This window comes from Sinocyclocheilus rhinocerous, unplaced genomic scaffold (genome assembly GCF_001515625.1).
Source record: "Sinocyclocheilus rhinocerous isolate Xijiao unplaced genomic scaffold, SAMN03320098_v1.1 scaffold705, whole genome shotgun sequence".
Classification (NCBI taxonomy): domain Eukaryota; kingdom Metazoa; phylum Chordata; class Actinopteri; order Cypriniformes; family Cyprinidae; genus Sinocyclocheilus; species Sinocyclocheilus rhinocerous.
Genome location: NW_015630576.1, coordinates 905,283 through 919,304, shown reverse-complemented (window position 1 = coordinate 919,304; position 14,022 = coordinate 905,283). Strand labels below are relative to the sequence as shown.

Below are 14,022 nucleotides of genomic sequence, written 5' to 3'. Positions count from 1 at the left end.
AAAAGCATGAGCAATTAATCGCAACATGAAAATTTGATACCGGCATATCCCTAACTGTACTATAAAAACATCCTGTAAGTTTCAGAACTCAAAACTTTCACATTAGTCTAAAAACAGCTTGTATTAAACAGTAGAAAAGAGAGGATGAACTTTATTTTTATTGAAGTTCTTCACCACGTCAGTAAGAACTTGGTCCTTTGTTCAATTAATTTTACAGTGGATTTGTTTACAAACAAGGAACAATTCGATGCAGGATTTGCAGAAAGATTGAAGTATCGCCTATTTCCAGTTTTGTATACCTATTTAAACTTTATGTAAGTTATTTGTTATTTTATATTAGGCATAGCTTGCCCTATAGCATGGTGTATTTTTATTTGTTTTGTTAATAAAAGTTCTATGTTTTATATATAGGCTAAAATGAGTTTGACGTTGTATTTTGTTGTTGCATTCAAGCAATTGACTTAAAAGCACAGCGCTTTTAAGCTATTTAAAAGCGAAGAAAAAGAGGGGAAATTCAAACGAACTAAAAACGAACAATTGCTTTACGCCGAATTGCCGCTATTTGAAAGTGAAAGTAAAATGTGCACGCAGCTTTTACAAGCTATTTAAAAGGGAAGGAAAGCCAGGAAAAGAGGGAACGCCCCCGCCCCGCCCCCACAGTGATACCGGTATTACCGGTGTTGTCACATGTCGATTAACCGGTGGGAAAATTTCCTCACCGTCACAACCCTAATCAGTAACTGTTTTTACACTATTGTTTTGTCTGTTAAACAGATCGTTTGATATGAGTATTCATGCGTTTTTAACCTAAATCACAGCAGTGTCCATCTGTGAAGGACGTTGTCTGTCAAACACACAACTATTAGCCAATCATAGCACTGGGTGTTTACTTCCGACTCTACAATCCGCCACGTCTATACAGAGCGCTTTGATGAGGGGGGTCAAAACAGCACAGAAAATAGCCTGTTACTTCTAAATTATGATGTTTTTTTATATAAAACTCTTGATAACGTTATAAGTGGACCCCAGAGAACAGTACAAAAAAAGGCAGTTCATGACCCCTTTAAAATCTCACAGGTCAAGGTTTGGTCGAGTCCTATATATTATATTATAAGATTAGGGTTTTTTATATATGTATTTTTGAAAAGTCTATTTATTTATTTATTATTTGTTTATTTACTTATTTATTCGAAAATACAGTCATAACAGTAATTTTGTGAATTAGTATCCAATTTAAAGGGATAGTTGACCCAAAAATGAAAATTCTGTCATTAATTACTCTCCCTCATGTCGTTTCAAACCCAGGCGTTTATGTTAATATGTGTGTGTGTGTGTGTGTGTGTGTGTGTGTGTGAGTGATAGAATTACATATATGACAAAAATAATATAAAATGATAAAATATTCACTCAAAAAATATTTAGACCAATGCAAAAATTTCTGTATTTCTGTATCCAAAGAATAAAAAAAATAATAATAATAAAAAGCTATATATCATTGGAGTATTATCAGACTTGGTGTGAATGAGTTCACAGAGATCCACTGCTTCATTTTGAACTTTTGTTGCACATGTTTTTGTACCAAAAATTCAGGTTTTAGTGCATTAGAATTTAATTTCCCTCTATTTAATCCAGCATTATCTTCTGTCGTCTCATTTGGCATCAGATACTCACTGACTCACTATCATCTCTAATATTGCCCTGACAGTGCTGTGTATCGAATAGATTGCTGCTTTCTGTTACTTTGATTTAACAAAGATCTAAGGCCTGTGTGGTTGTATCTACAGTCAAGATGAGGGATTGGGTAGTTGTGGCATTTCAAACAAGCTCACGCATCTGCGTCCTGTTTTCTCTTAAGCTGTTCTGGCTAGGCGTGGATGGTGCTTGATTGTAGTGCAGGGAAATGGAAAATGTGATTAATAGACGAGGCTTAAGCCCAGTGGGAGAGAACATGTTTAATAATAACTTTTATTTTTGTGGAATACCTGAGCATAGAAGCAACTGACAATCAGTTGCTTTTAAATTGGATGCAGTTGAAGGCATACAGCAGGATGGTGATGAAGTTTTTGAGCCTTTTAGGCTTCATAATGCAGGTCTTTTCCTTCCTGTAAATCATCACAGTAGAGAACTCACTTAAGGAATGACAGCTGGTTCACTAGGTTATATCTGATTGGCTGGTGTTTGTGTGTTGCAGGTTTGTGATTGGCCGGGAGAAGCCCGGGGAACAGAGTGAAGTGGCCCAGCTGATCCAGCAGACACTGGAACAGGAGAGATGGCAGAAAGAAATGATGGAGCAGCGCTACAACCCCTACATGGAAGAGGACGAAGAGGTAAAGCTTCTTCAGATACACAATTGTACCCTTAACAGACAACTTTTTCAATTTGCGACTAATGCAGATTCAGTACAAGTAACATGGGATTTAATTAAATAAATATAAGCACTGCGTGTTTCACAGTGAAGCGCAGCACTGTGTTCATTTACACATGAGCAGCTCATGATCTGCTGGTGTTTGTAGCATCGCAGAGAGCTTTGGTTCGCAGTAAATGCTGCTCCACACAGACTCATCTCTGCATCTGCTCTGAGTTTGGGTCGCTGTAACATGCATTTGGCAATGAACCATGTGCCAGCCATTAAAAATAAAAAAATTAAGATAAATTCACATAAATATTGTGAATTAGTATCGAATTTAAAATAACTCATTTATATTTGAATATATTTTAAAATGTAATTTATTCCTGTGATGAATTCTCAGCAGCCATTTCTCCAGTCTTCAGTGTCACATGATCCTTCAGAAATCATTACTTGAAAAATTACTTGTAATGAGAAGCGTTTGTTACCAAATAGAAGCTTTTCCTTTTTTGATTTCCTGCCGTTTTCCATCAAAATAAAAGTTAAAAAGTGCCATAAATATTAGTATTGTAATTCTACTGTCGTAGTTTAAAAATGAAATAAAATTATAAATTAAATACTTATTTAAATACTTATTTTACAGTGGAGTATTACAATATTAATATTTCTTATTTTGTTTTTATTTAGTAATTTGTGTATTTTAATTTAGTTATTATTATTATTACTATTATTATTTTACAGCCATTTTCATAACAAAATTACAGAAATGTGTAGGACTACAAACAAGCAAAGCAAGCCTGTTTTTTTATCGTATTTCAAATCACAAAATTTTAATCAGAAAAATCACAATACACTTTCCCCCCAAATCATGCAGCCCATTTTTTTTAATGTTTCCCAAACACTCCACCACATGAATTTTTAAACCTATTAATTGCAAAGATTTCATTATATTATAGTAAATATTTTGCTATAGTGAAATAGACTTTTCCCTGTCTGTGGACACAAGCTTTTCTTATGCACACCCAGACAGACACTGTACACTGATGAAAGTGTCATCAATGTCATTGATTCACTAGGTGTTTTTCAGGTGATCGGGCAGATTTCTTGAGAATAGCTGTATTTAGCTTTTGAGGCTTGCATATTTATAAGGCTTAAATATAAATACAAATAATTGGGTTTTTTTGGTCATTATTGTGTTAAATGTATATTTTGTACTTTGTAGATTATATAGAACATATAGAAAATCTATTATTTTGCCTCCAGTTGAGTGGCACTGGATTGCATATGTTACATACTCCTTTTTTACACCACTGACCTCAGATTTCATAAGTTAGACTGGAAATCCTAGTCAGTGTGTGTGTGTCATACTTCTACATAACATTTGCTGACGGCACAGAGAAGATGAGAGCTGGGTCAGCGGCTTTCTTACAGACAGGGCCGTCTTCATCACAGCCTCATCAGCTGCTGTCCGTTTCTCCACTTTGGGATGTATTGGGATGAGTTAGATTTAAAAGACTCAGTTTGTTTTTGTCTTGAATTTTGAACAACTACTTTTGATTCCGATTCATTCAGTACAAGTTAATATTCACAAAGAAATCATGTGGGTGGAAAGGACAAACCTTCCAATGTTAAGAAATACTTGACGCACAAATATTGCACACAAACTGAACAGGAGGACTGACGAGACGGTGAAAGCGAAGGTGAAGAGTCAAGTGACTAATTTCAGATAATGCTTTCTTCAGAGACCATGATCATATACATGTAGTTCTCTGCAACAGCATGTTTTTCCATCTATAAAATATTATTTTCCCTTCAGTATGTGACAGATTTATGGGGGGAATGATGCTTGACCTTGTTCTTGGCAATGCTTCAAAACATGCATTTATGACATGTTTAAAATGCTCAAAGCTTATAAATCAAGTAATATTAAAAGAAATGTGGTTTTTTTTAACCATTTAATTGCATTATTCTAGCTGTACCCCTTAATGATGAGTTATTAAAGTGATTTTGGTTGCATGCAGTGGAAGACAGGATGTCAACATTTCTTCACCGAGACTCTCTTTCAGAATCATAAAATCACAATAATTAGCTCTGTTTTAAAGCACTGCATTGCTTTGACACGTTCATGTCTCATAATTGTCCTCCACACCTGCCCACATTGCCATGGCGTGAGGGGAATTGATTCATAATTCAGATGTTGAAGATTCACAGTTCTTGCAGTCGGTGTTCTTGGAGATCTTGGGTGTGAAAGTAAGGGCAGAATGCCATGGCAGTGCGTCTCGCGGCTAGATTTACCAGCTCAGTGCCCTCTCAGCGCGTTCTCCTCCGCAACACTGAGCTCACGTCAGTTGTCTTAACGTTTGAGAGGTGCAGGAACAAACAGTTTGTCTGCTACTTCACCCACATGGCGGAGTTCAGACCGATGCATGGATTTGGGCAGCCAGACAGAATGACAAATTGGACTCACTGAGATAAAAAAAATACATTTGTAAATACAGAAGCCCCTCTCCTCTCCGATATATGTAAGGAAATGAATACTTTTATTTACTAGTGACAGATTAAATTGATCAAAAGTGACAGTGAAGACATCTATAATGTTAAACGATTTCTATTTCAAATACATGTTGTCCTTTTGAACTTTATAGTTACCAAGGAATCCTGAAAAAAATGCATGTAAGAAATGTTTCTTTTAATGATCAACGTATTAGAATGATTTCTGAAGGATCATGTGACTGATGACTGGAGTGAAAATTCAGCTTTTAAAACACAGGAATAAATGATATTTTAAAATGTAATAATATTTCACAATCTTACTGTCTTGATTACATTTTTTCATCACATAAATACAGCTTTGGTGAGCGTAAGACACTAATTTAAAAAAATAATAATTTAAAAAAATATTATATAAGTAAAATAAATGGTCATATCTATAATTAGATATATAATATATAATAAGTTAATATTTATATTCATATTTTTTATTTTATATTATATATTTATAATGTATAAATATATAAATAAATTTATAAATATATATTTTATCATATAATAGTTTATTGACAATGCAGTGTTATGTAATTGATTAATGCGAATCAGACGTTTTATAATTGTTTTCATTAATTTCTTTAACTGTATTAAAAAAAGTACAGAATAATATATGAATAACAATTGTTTAATCTGAAAAAAATCAAAAATCTATAACCAAAGTATTTTGTAATACTTCTGAGAAAATTTAGGTTTTTGCTTTTGTATTTTTACAATTTCACAATGTATTTTTTCTAAGAATTTTCTATTGAATTTGTGTCATTTGCTCTATCAGTGATGAGTGACAATTACAGTAAATGACATTTTATAGAGCATATATGTTAACTTAACTTAAGATACTGTAGTAATTTGATTGTCACTCTTTTCTTGTAAATAATAGTTATTGTATCACTCGATGCTGAACTGATACCAACCTACAAAATAGACCGATTGCAAAGGCTTTATTTCAGATGTGTTGGGACATGCTTTCATGGTGGTGTTGCTCAGAAATTCCTAGGAGACTTTGTATGTTTGTTTATGGTCCAAGATATTCTCAACAGCTCTCAAATCATTTCTAATGTGGCACATCGGTGTATCACATGGTTGCAATTCTTTCAGTTTGCTTTTATCTGCCTTTGCTTCATCTTCCTGCAGCTGCAGAGTCAATTCAAAATGGTGGTTGGCCAGCCACAGGTTTTTTTTTTGTTTTGTTTTTTTACAATGTCCTGGCATGTGTTTTTCCCTTGATCCAATTGGTTTCTGCCTAGCTTAACTCTGACATCTAGTGGTTAATGTTACTAACACACTGATCAGAAGCCAATACATACCCAAAGTCATTTAAGTCAAGAAACCTTATCAAACGTCTCATGCAGAAACGTCTTGAGCTTCAAGATCCATAAATTGATTACGGTCAGATATACAAATCTCAAAGGCACTGAAAAACAGTATGTTTCAATATCCATCTCTTGTTCTTTCTCAATTTCTTGTCCGTGTTCAGACGGGTGAATATGCCGCCGATGAAGAGGAAGAGATGAGCCCCATGTTTCCTAATGCCATCGAGGTGTTTGACCTGGCAGAGAATGAAGACATGCTCTCTCCTGTGGAGATGGACCCAGAGAAACTCGCACACAAGTTTAAGGAGGTCAGTGGGACACACAAGAAAACTTGTAAAGCTGACCACACATAAACACATTACCATAAAAAATATGCAAACCTGTTCATGCTGGCGACAATACTAATAGCTGATCATTTTATTTATATTATGATTATTAGCTATGATAGTTTTTAACTATTTATTTTATTTTACACTAAAGCTCCAATATAAAAATGTTGGTCAATATCAATAATTATTGATTTATTTGTTTGTTTGTTTGTTTGATTATTGGAGTACATTTCACAAGAATATACTATTTCAGTTTTTCAACTTTAGAATTGCTTGATTAATTAAACGTGTTACTTTTTTTTATTATTATTGTTTGTGAAATTTACTAGCTTTTTATGAGTGGAAATTGTTTCTACACCATTTTTTTTAGTGTAGGTATTATAAATCTGCTGTTTTGTTTTGTTTTGTTTGTTAATTTAAAAAATAAAATCATCTGCCCTATATCTCAAGTCTAGAATTATATGCTACATTGTAGAATTTTAATTAAATTCACATGCCAAAATGTTATGAACAGATAGATCTCTGTTTAGTGTTTGAAAAAGAAACATACTACATGTGTGTGTGTGTGTGTGTGTGTGTATATATATATATATTTATTTATATACACATATATACATACCATATACTATATTTAAAAAATAATATACTATTTGAATTGAAAAATAAAAGGCCTGAAATGATCTGCTTCCAGTATTGGAAAACAATAATAATAATAATTGCTTATATAATTATAGTCCCTAAAATTAAGTCTTAAAAGTCCCTAAATATATTAAAATATAATTTAAATTCCATTCGAATTGGTTTGTAGGTATTTATCTGTATGTATGTACTCAATAATCAAGAAAAATGTACATCTCTGAACATCCATCTCTGTGTCTCCAGCTCCAGATAAAACATGCTGTGACCCAGGCTGAGATCCAGCAGCTCAAGAGGAAGGTATGCATTTTGTTTGCTTGCTTTAAATGTAAGGTTTCAGAGATCGTTAAACAACCTTTATTTACCCTTGTGACGATCTCTCCGTCTCTCTCTAGCTGGCTCACGCTGAGCAGGATAAGCTGCGCTGGCGGATGGAGAGGGCTCAGTTGGAGCAGACGGTGAGAGAGAATAAGGAGCGGATGGAGAAGTTGGAGGGCTATTGGATGGAGGCTCAGAGCTTGTGCCAGGCGGTGGATGAGCACCTGAAAGAGACACAGACGCAGTACCAGGCGCTGGAGCGCAAGTACAGCAAAGCCAAACGCCTCATCAAAGAGTACCAGCAGAAGTGAGTGCAGGGGATTGAGGATATTAACAAGTCAGACTCAATATAATGACTTAAATCAGGATCACATAACAAAATAAGCATGTTCGTGGGGTTTGTGATTGAAGGAATTAGACAAAACTCCTTCATGTGACCTAGCGAAAGGGTTTAAAGCATGTTGTGCATATGTGTGTGTCTTAATGCAGAGAGATTGAGTATTTGAAGAAGGAGACGGCCCAGCGCAGAGCACAAGAGGAGTCAGAGGCCAGCCACAAGGTGGAGACAGAAAATCTCCAGGAGAAGGTGCGTTTGGAAACCAGTATTTCCAGAAACAGTTTGCTCTTATTCGCTCACACACTCTTAGGGACGTAACGATTCACTCAAGTCACGATGCGATACAATTCACAAAACTGATTTCACGATACGATTTAGTTTTTTAAGAAAATGAGATTTAAGACACATTAGAAATGAAAATGTGTCCTTTTATTATTACAAAATTGCTAAACATTTCTTTGTGGGATTGAAATATAACAAAACTAAATTGTAATTTTAAAACAAACCCAAATCAAATGAATAACAGAAATGAAAGAGATCTCTTTATATAAACAAACTAAGGCTTTGTCTGTGCTCTTTCCATTTAAAATTAGAGGCAACCACCACTATATTTTAATCATGATCCAAACAAGGATGCTGCATACATGCAGCATGAGCAGATTTTAATCTAAATTGGATTGTATAATTTCGAAATTTGAAGCAAAAACAGAATGGTCTGACTTTAGTTTTGTGAAACTATACTGAACGAAACAAAAACAGCAGACGAGCTGAATGAGACGCAAATTGACTCTCTGCCAGCAGGTGGCGCGTATGAACAGCAGTGATACAGCGTTTCCTTGGTAGCCGCTGTAAACAAAGCAGTGCTGCAGTTATGAACACTATTTTAATATGCATTATACAGAGGCAAGATAAAAAGAAAATACCATCGAAAGACAGTCAGTTCCCCTCAGAGATCCATTCATATAAACTTACAGTCCCACCCCCAGTTGTGTCACGATTCATTTAACATCTCAACTGATTTGAATCGTCTTATATTTGTATTGATTTTCAACCGGCTCGGGGTTCATCGTTACATCCCTACACACTGTGTGATCCACAAGGGTAAATGCAAATACTAGTTTTATATTATGTGTATTAGTGGTAGATTCTTTTATTTGTGTTTAAATCTTTTAAACAGACCGGCGCCTACTTACATATCGAGCTTTCTGTCTGTGCATAATCCATCGAGATCCCTCAGATCTTCAGATCAGAGGTTGTTGACTGTTCTTAGGGCAAGAATAAAACTGAGAATTGATCCGGCTTTTTCAGTAGTTGTACCAAAACTGTGGAACAGCCTCAAGTGTTCAAACACTTTCTGATCTTAAATCTAAAACTTGTTTTTCATGGCTTTTAATGTATTGTAGAGTTTCATGTAATCTCCTTCAAGTAAACTGTGTTTGATTTAAATTTTGTTATAGTTGTCAGCAGTACAGCACTTTGGTCAACTTTTAGTTGTTTAAAATTGTGCTTTAGAATTAACTTGAACTTGAAGCGAACATCACTATGAGGGTTGCAAAGGGGTGGAAAATTTCCGGTAAGTTTCCGGAAACTTTCCAAAAATCCCTGGAATATTCCCCAAAAAATCCTGTAAAGTTTCCAAAATTTCTGGAATGTTTTCGAAATTTACTGGAAATTTTCCACCTTTTTGCAACCCTAATCATTATTATTAATCCTATTTTTACTTGAGCACCGCATTTTTAGATCAGCGTGTCATGCATGATGTCATGAAAGATGCAAGATGTAAACACAACAGTCAAAAAATGTTTGTCTCACGTATTTGGTGGACATTTTCAAAAATTTGAACCCCAAACTTTTGAACAGTAATGTATGCATTTAAAGATAAAAGCATTTGCCACATATATAAAAATGTTAATATAAAGTGTATATACTGGCCTGAACTTCCCTCTGTTTCCATCTCAGATTACGGACTTGGAGTCAAAGGTTGGCGCTCTGAAGAGCTTGGAGCCGTCGTAAACCTTCCTCTGTGGAAATGACGGAGAGAATGACAGAAAAGCCTTGAACTCCGCCCACTCTACCCTCCGACCACATTTTCCCTCCATGACCTGAAGAGCCTGATGAACTACAGGAAACATGCTGAGGGGATGTTACCGGGGACAAAGAGGGGACAACACACACTGTACCAGACGCCTGAGGGACGTCTAGCCATCAGGAGGCCCTTTTTATAGTCATTCAGTCATGTTCTCCATTTCTTTTTAAGCGCCCATAAAGGTATTATGAGCCTCTCTGCTCTCGGCAGGAATGTAGAACCTCTTCGTTAATAAACGTTCACTCACATGCTTGCAGGAGAAGAGCGAAATGGTTGCCGGACAAAGACGGCACGGATGCCCACATGCACCCTTAATAAGTGTAGGATGGGAGCGAGAGGCGGCCTGTATAGCAGTGACTGACAAGAGGACTGTTTGTATATATTCTGGCATATATTTAAATATTAAAACCGCTTAAGCAATGTACTGGGGGGAGGAGAAGGGGTAAGGGCTTTACTTTTCACATCTAGGCAAATAATACAGTGAAAATGATCCATTTTTGCATGGCAAAAGAGAGAGTTTTTTTTAGGACTAAATTGGAAAACAGGGTGTGAAAAGTGTAATCTTGACATTTAGAGTTAGCATTCAGGGGCTTCTCATGTTTGCTTTCTGTGTAAAAGACGTGCTAATGGAAGTAGAATGAATAGGGGCTTATGGGTGAGGTTTCTTCACAGGTTGTGCTTTAACTCCAGTGCTTGTGGTTAGTTGGTGCAGTGTGCCTCGGTCAACCCTGCAATGTCGTCTGACTCTGTGACGTGACAGAGTAAGACTTCTGCATCAATCAGAAATATGGCCTTGTTTTATTGCTACCCAAAAGCTTTCACCAGCCCTCTTTGTTTAAGCAGACTTATAGTGTGTTTACTCCAACGTATTGGTCTCCGGGGGCCACAGTAAGTGCACTCAGATTGCACTACAGAGAATCCAGGAGAATCCTAAAGTTTTCTGCTTAATTCCTCCTCTGTCTGATGGACGTGGATTGGTTCAGTATTAGCATTCCATATACTAGGATGTGGAATCTCCCTTTAGTTGGTTTGTGGTGTTAGAAGCCACTTTTGTCTTCGTTATGTTGTCTTAAATGTGTTTTTGTTTTTTATTGTACTCCTGGGAAAACTGGAATTTTGACACAGGAATTTGAGACTTCAATTATATGTCACCTTTTTCAACTCAAATCCACAGATGGCCCCAAGTTAGCATGTTAGAGATACCGAGCCTCATTCATAGGACACGAGCAGAATTTAACTGAAATATTCGTAAATACCACTCCTGGGGGCCATTCACACAGAACCAATAAAAAAACATGTCTCGAGATCTTGCGTTTTTTCCCTTTCCACAAAAAAAGGTTTTGAAACACTTTTTTTTTTTTTAAGTAGAACTTATTTTTAATTTGAGCACCGTGTTTTAAAAAGCCACAAGCCACAAGACTTGAACACAAAGGTCAAACATGTCCTAGCACGTGTTGTTTACATAGAAAAACAACGGAAATGTAGAGCAGTGAAATGCAAAAAAAAAAAGGCGTTCTGTGAACCACCTTCACGTAAATGTAAGGGATGGTTCACACAGAATGCATTTTGCCTTCTACTGCGCTGCTTTTTTGTTATTTTTCTCGTAAAACGCATGAGCTTCGCGTTTTTAACACACTCTCAAGTGTCAACCCTTTTTTTTATTTGTTAAACTGCGTCACGCGTTTGTAAACAGAAGAACGCCTTCTGTGTGAACGGCCCCCAGTTTGTGGAGCGCAAATTATTTTCTTTAGTTTCTTTAGTTAGTTGTGTCCTATTCTCACTGTTGAGCCTCTTACATCAACCATATCGATGAAAGAGAATCAAGTTGTTTTTTCGCATGACAAAAAAACTCTTATTCCTGGCTCAGTATTGAAAACCTTAAAGAGTATTGGAATTCTTCCTATTTCCCTCCCTAAAGTGTTTGTGTTGTTCAGCTTTTTACAAACTGTTCTAATTTTACGTGATTTTCATTCAGTTTTTAGTATTTTTTTTTAACTATTACAAGTCAGTTTCTGTTTTACATTGGTTAAAATGTTGATAAAGCAACAGGGTAGCACTGAGATTCAAACGATGCTGCAGAGTTTCGTGAAACGATGGTAGGAACATAATAGGAATCTTAAAATCATTACTATTCTGCTAACCTATTTTGAATGTCAACCATCCTAAACCGCAATTAGAGTTTATGTCTGACTTTCATTGTCATAGTCACCTAAAATCATTTTTCAGGTAAGCGAGAACAAGCACTGACTGGAAACGATTTTCTCGCTCCATTAATTATGGGACTATTATCTCAGTTGTACTGCTCTTAATTCGTTGACTCTTTAACCCTATAACTAAGGAAGCCCACTGGGTTGACAAGGACCTTATTAGCAAAGATATTCGAACAAAACGGTCATATTTGCTGTGTATAGTTCTGTTTACTGTGAGCCTCTGTTTGCTGAAATGTGATGTGCTGACTAGTACACAACGACCTTGTGTATGGATGTCCAGAGGTGGCACGTTCAGCCGTGCGTCACACTGTAGAAACGAGCAAACTGGGTTATTGAGGTAACGGACACTTTGAATCTTTGAAACGCTTTTAAATTTCACATTTTAGCTTAGCTTAGCTTAGCTGCTGCCTTTAATGAAACGAATTTGCTTCCATGTACAGGAAAGAGCTCTGTGTTTTTCTCCTCACTTGCTGGTGTAATAGTTAGTTCCTCTTTATTTTTGGTGTCCTACGGTGTATTTAAATCTAATAATAAAATGAGTACAAAATAACATGTTTAAAGATGTTACGTTCCAGTGTCGTTAAACAAGCAGCAACTTGCTTAGCTCTATATTGGAGAGGAAAAAAGTGTCTACAAATGCCACAGTTTGTAATTTGATTGTAATTGCCATAATTATGACATTAGCGCATTTGTCTGACACCTAACATAAAGCAGGAACACCGATTTTTATAGTTGTTTTACGAACTCGACTGTACTGTTAAGTTCCTTTTTTTAGCCCTGCCATGTAAATTGCTACAACATGAACCGGAGGAAGATGTTCTCCATTTGAAATAATCGTCATCATGTTCAATAATTGCATACGTACTGTCATAATAAATGCAGAAATGTGCTAAGCAAGTTTGAAATTTTGTCTTTTTTTGTGTTGTTTTGAAATTTTGTTTTGAAAGTCGATGTGCAAGTGGGTTTACATTGCTGAGCAATTGCTGTTACGTTAGGTTTTGTTAAGTTAAAATTAGTGCTGTCAAACAATTAATCGCGATTAATCGCATCCCAAATAAAAGTTTTGTTTACATAATGTATGTGTGTACTGTGTATATTATGTATTTATAAATACAAACACATGCATGTATATATTTCAGAAAAACATATGTTTATATATTAAATATATAATATAAAACAAGAATATGAATATATAAATGTATAAACATATACATATATACTGTATGTGTGTGAAATATATACTGTATGTGTGTGTATTTATATATACATAATAAATATATAATGTAAACAAAAACTTATTTTGGATGCGATTAATCGCAATTAATCATTTGACAGCACTAGTTAAAATGTATTGTTTCTTATAGCACCTAGCGATATTGATATATTGAAACATTATTTTTCTGTCCTTCACAAAAAAAATATAATTTGTCAACAGCACAAAAACAATGCCGAAAAATAATAATTGCTTATTTCTGCTATTCCATTTTTCTGTTTTTTATTTTTATTATTTGTTAAATGGATCCAATCTACTGTTAAGAAAAAGATGGCCGTCGTTGTAATTTTAAAGAAATCTGCGATGTCAGAATTGAATCAGTCTTCTGAGTCGATTCTTTTCAAAGAATAAACCGATTTGATTGGTTCGTGTGTGAATTCGACTAATCTGACTGCAGCAGATTCAAATGTTACAGTCAGAGCAAGTCACAGTTAGGCTAATTGAATAAACGGGTCTTGTTGGACTGGAAACAAAAAAAGGAGCGTAATGACCAATAACGTTTGAGAATCATAATTTTAAAATCTTTAGCTAGAAAGCTTTTTGCACCATTCTTGCACCATGTGCACATACACAGGGAGGCAGAACGTCTCGAGTGCTCATCACAAGAGGCTTTATTTTAGATGCATCTT

General features: G+C 35.4%; 1 protein-coding gene across 3 annotated transcripts in view; it reads left to right on the top strand.

Moving 5' to 3' along the window:
• Nucleotides 1–13,011, top strand: part of LOC107740632 (neurabin-2-like) — a 49,324-nt gene extending 36,313 nt beyond the window's left edge. For 2 of the 3 annotated variants that reach the window (XM_016553115.1, XM_016553112.1), the window contains exons 6-11: nt 2,192–2,327; nt 6,369–6,512; nt 7,416–7,469; nt 7,565–7,794; nt 7,977–8,073; nt 9,784–9,837. In XM_016553115.1, coding sequence (XP_016408601.1) covers nt 2,192–2,327; nt 6,369–6,512; nt 7,416–7,469; nt 7,565–7,794; nt 7,977–8,073; nt 9,784–9,837 — 715 coding nt within the window. Of the gene's footprint in view, nt 1–2,191; nt 2,328–6,368; nt 6,513–7,415; nt 7,470–7,564; nt 7,795–7,976; nt 8,074–9,783 lie in introns of all 3 variants that reach the window. The other variant, XM_016553114.1, reaches the window with a different exon arrangement.
• The last annotated feature ends 1,011 nt before the right edge of the window (nt 13,012–14,022 follow it).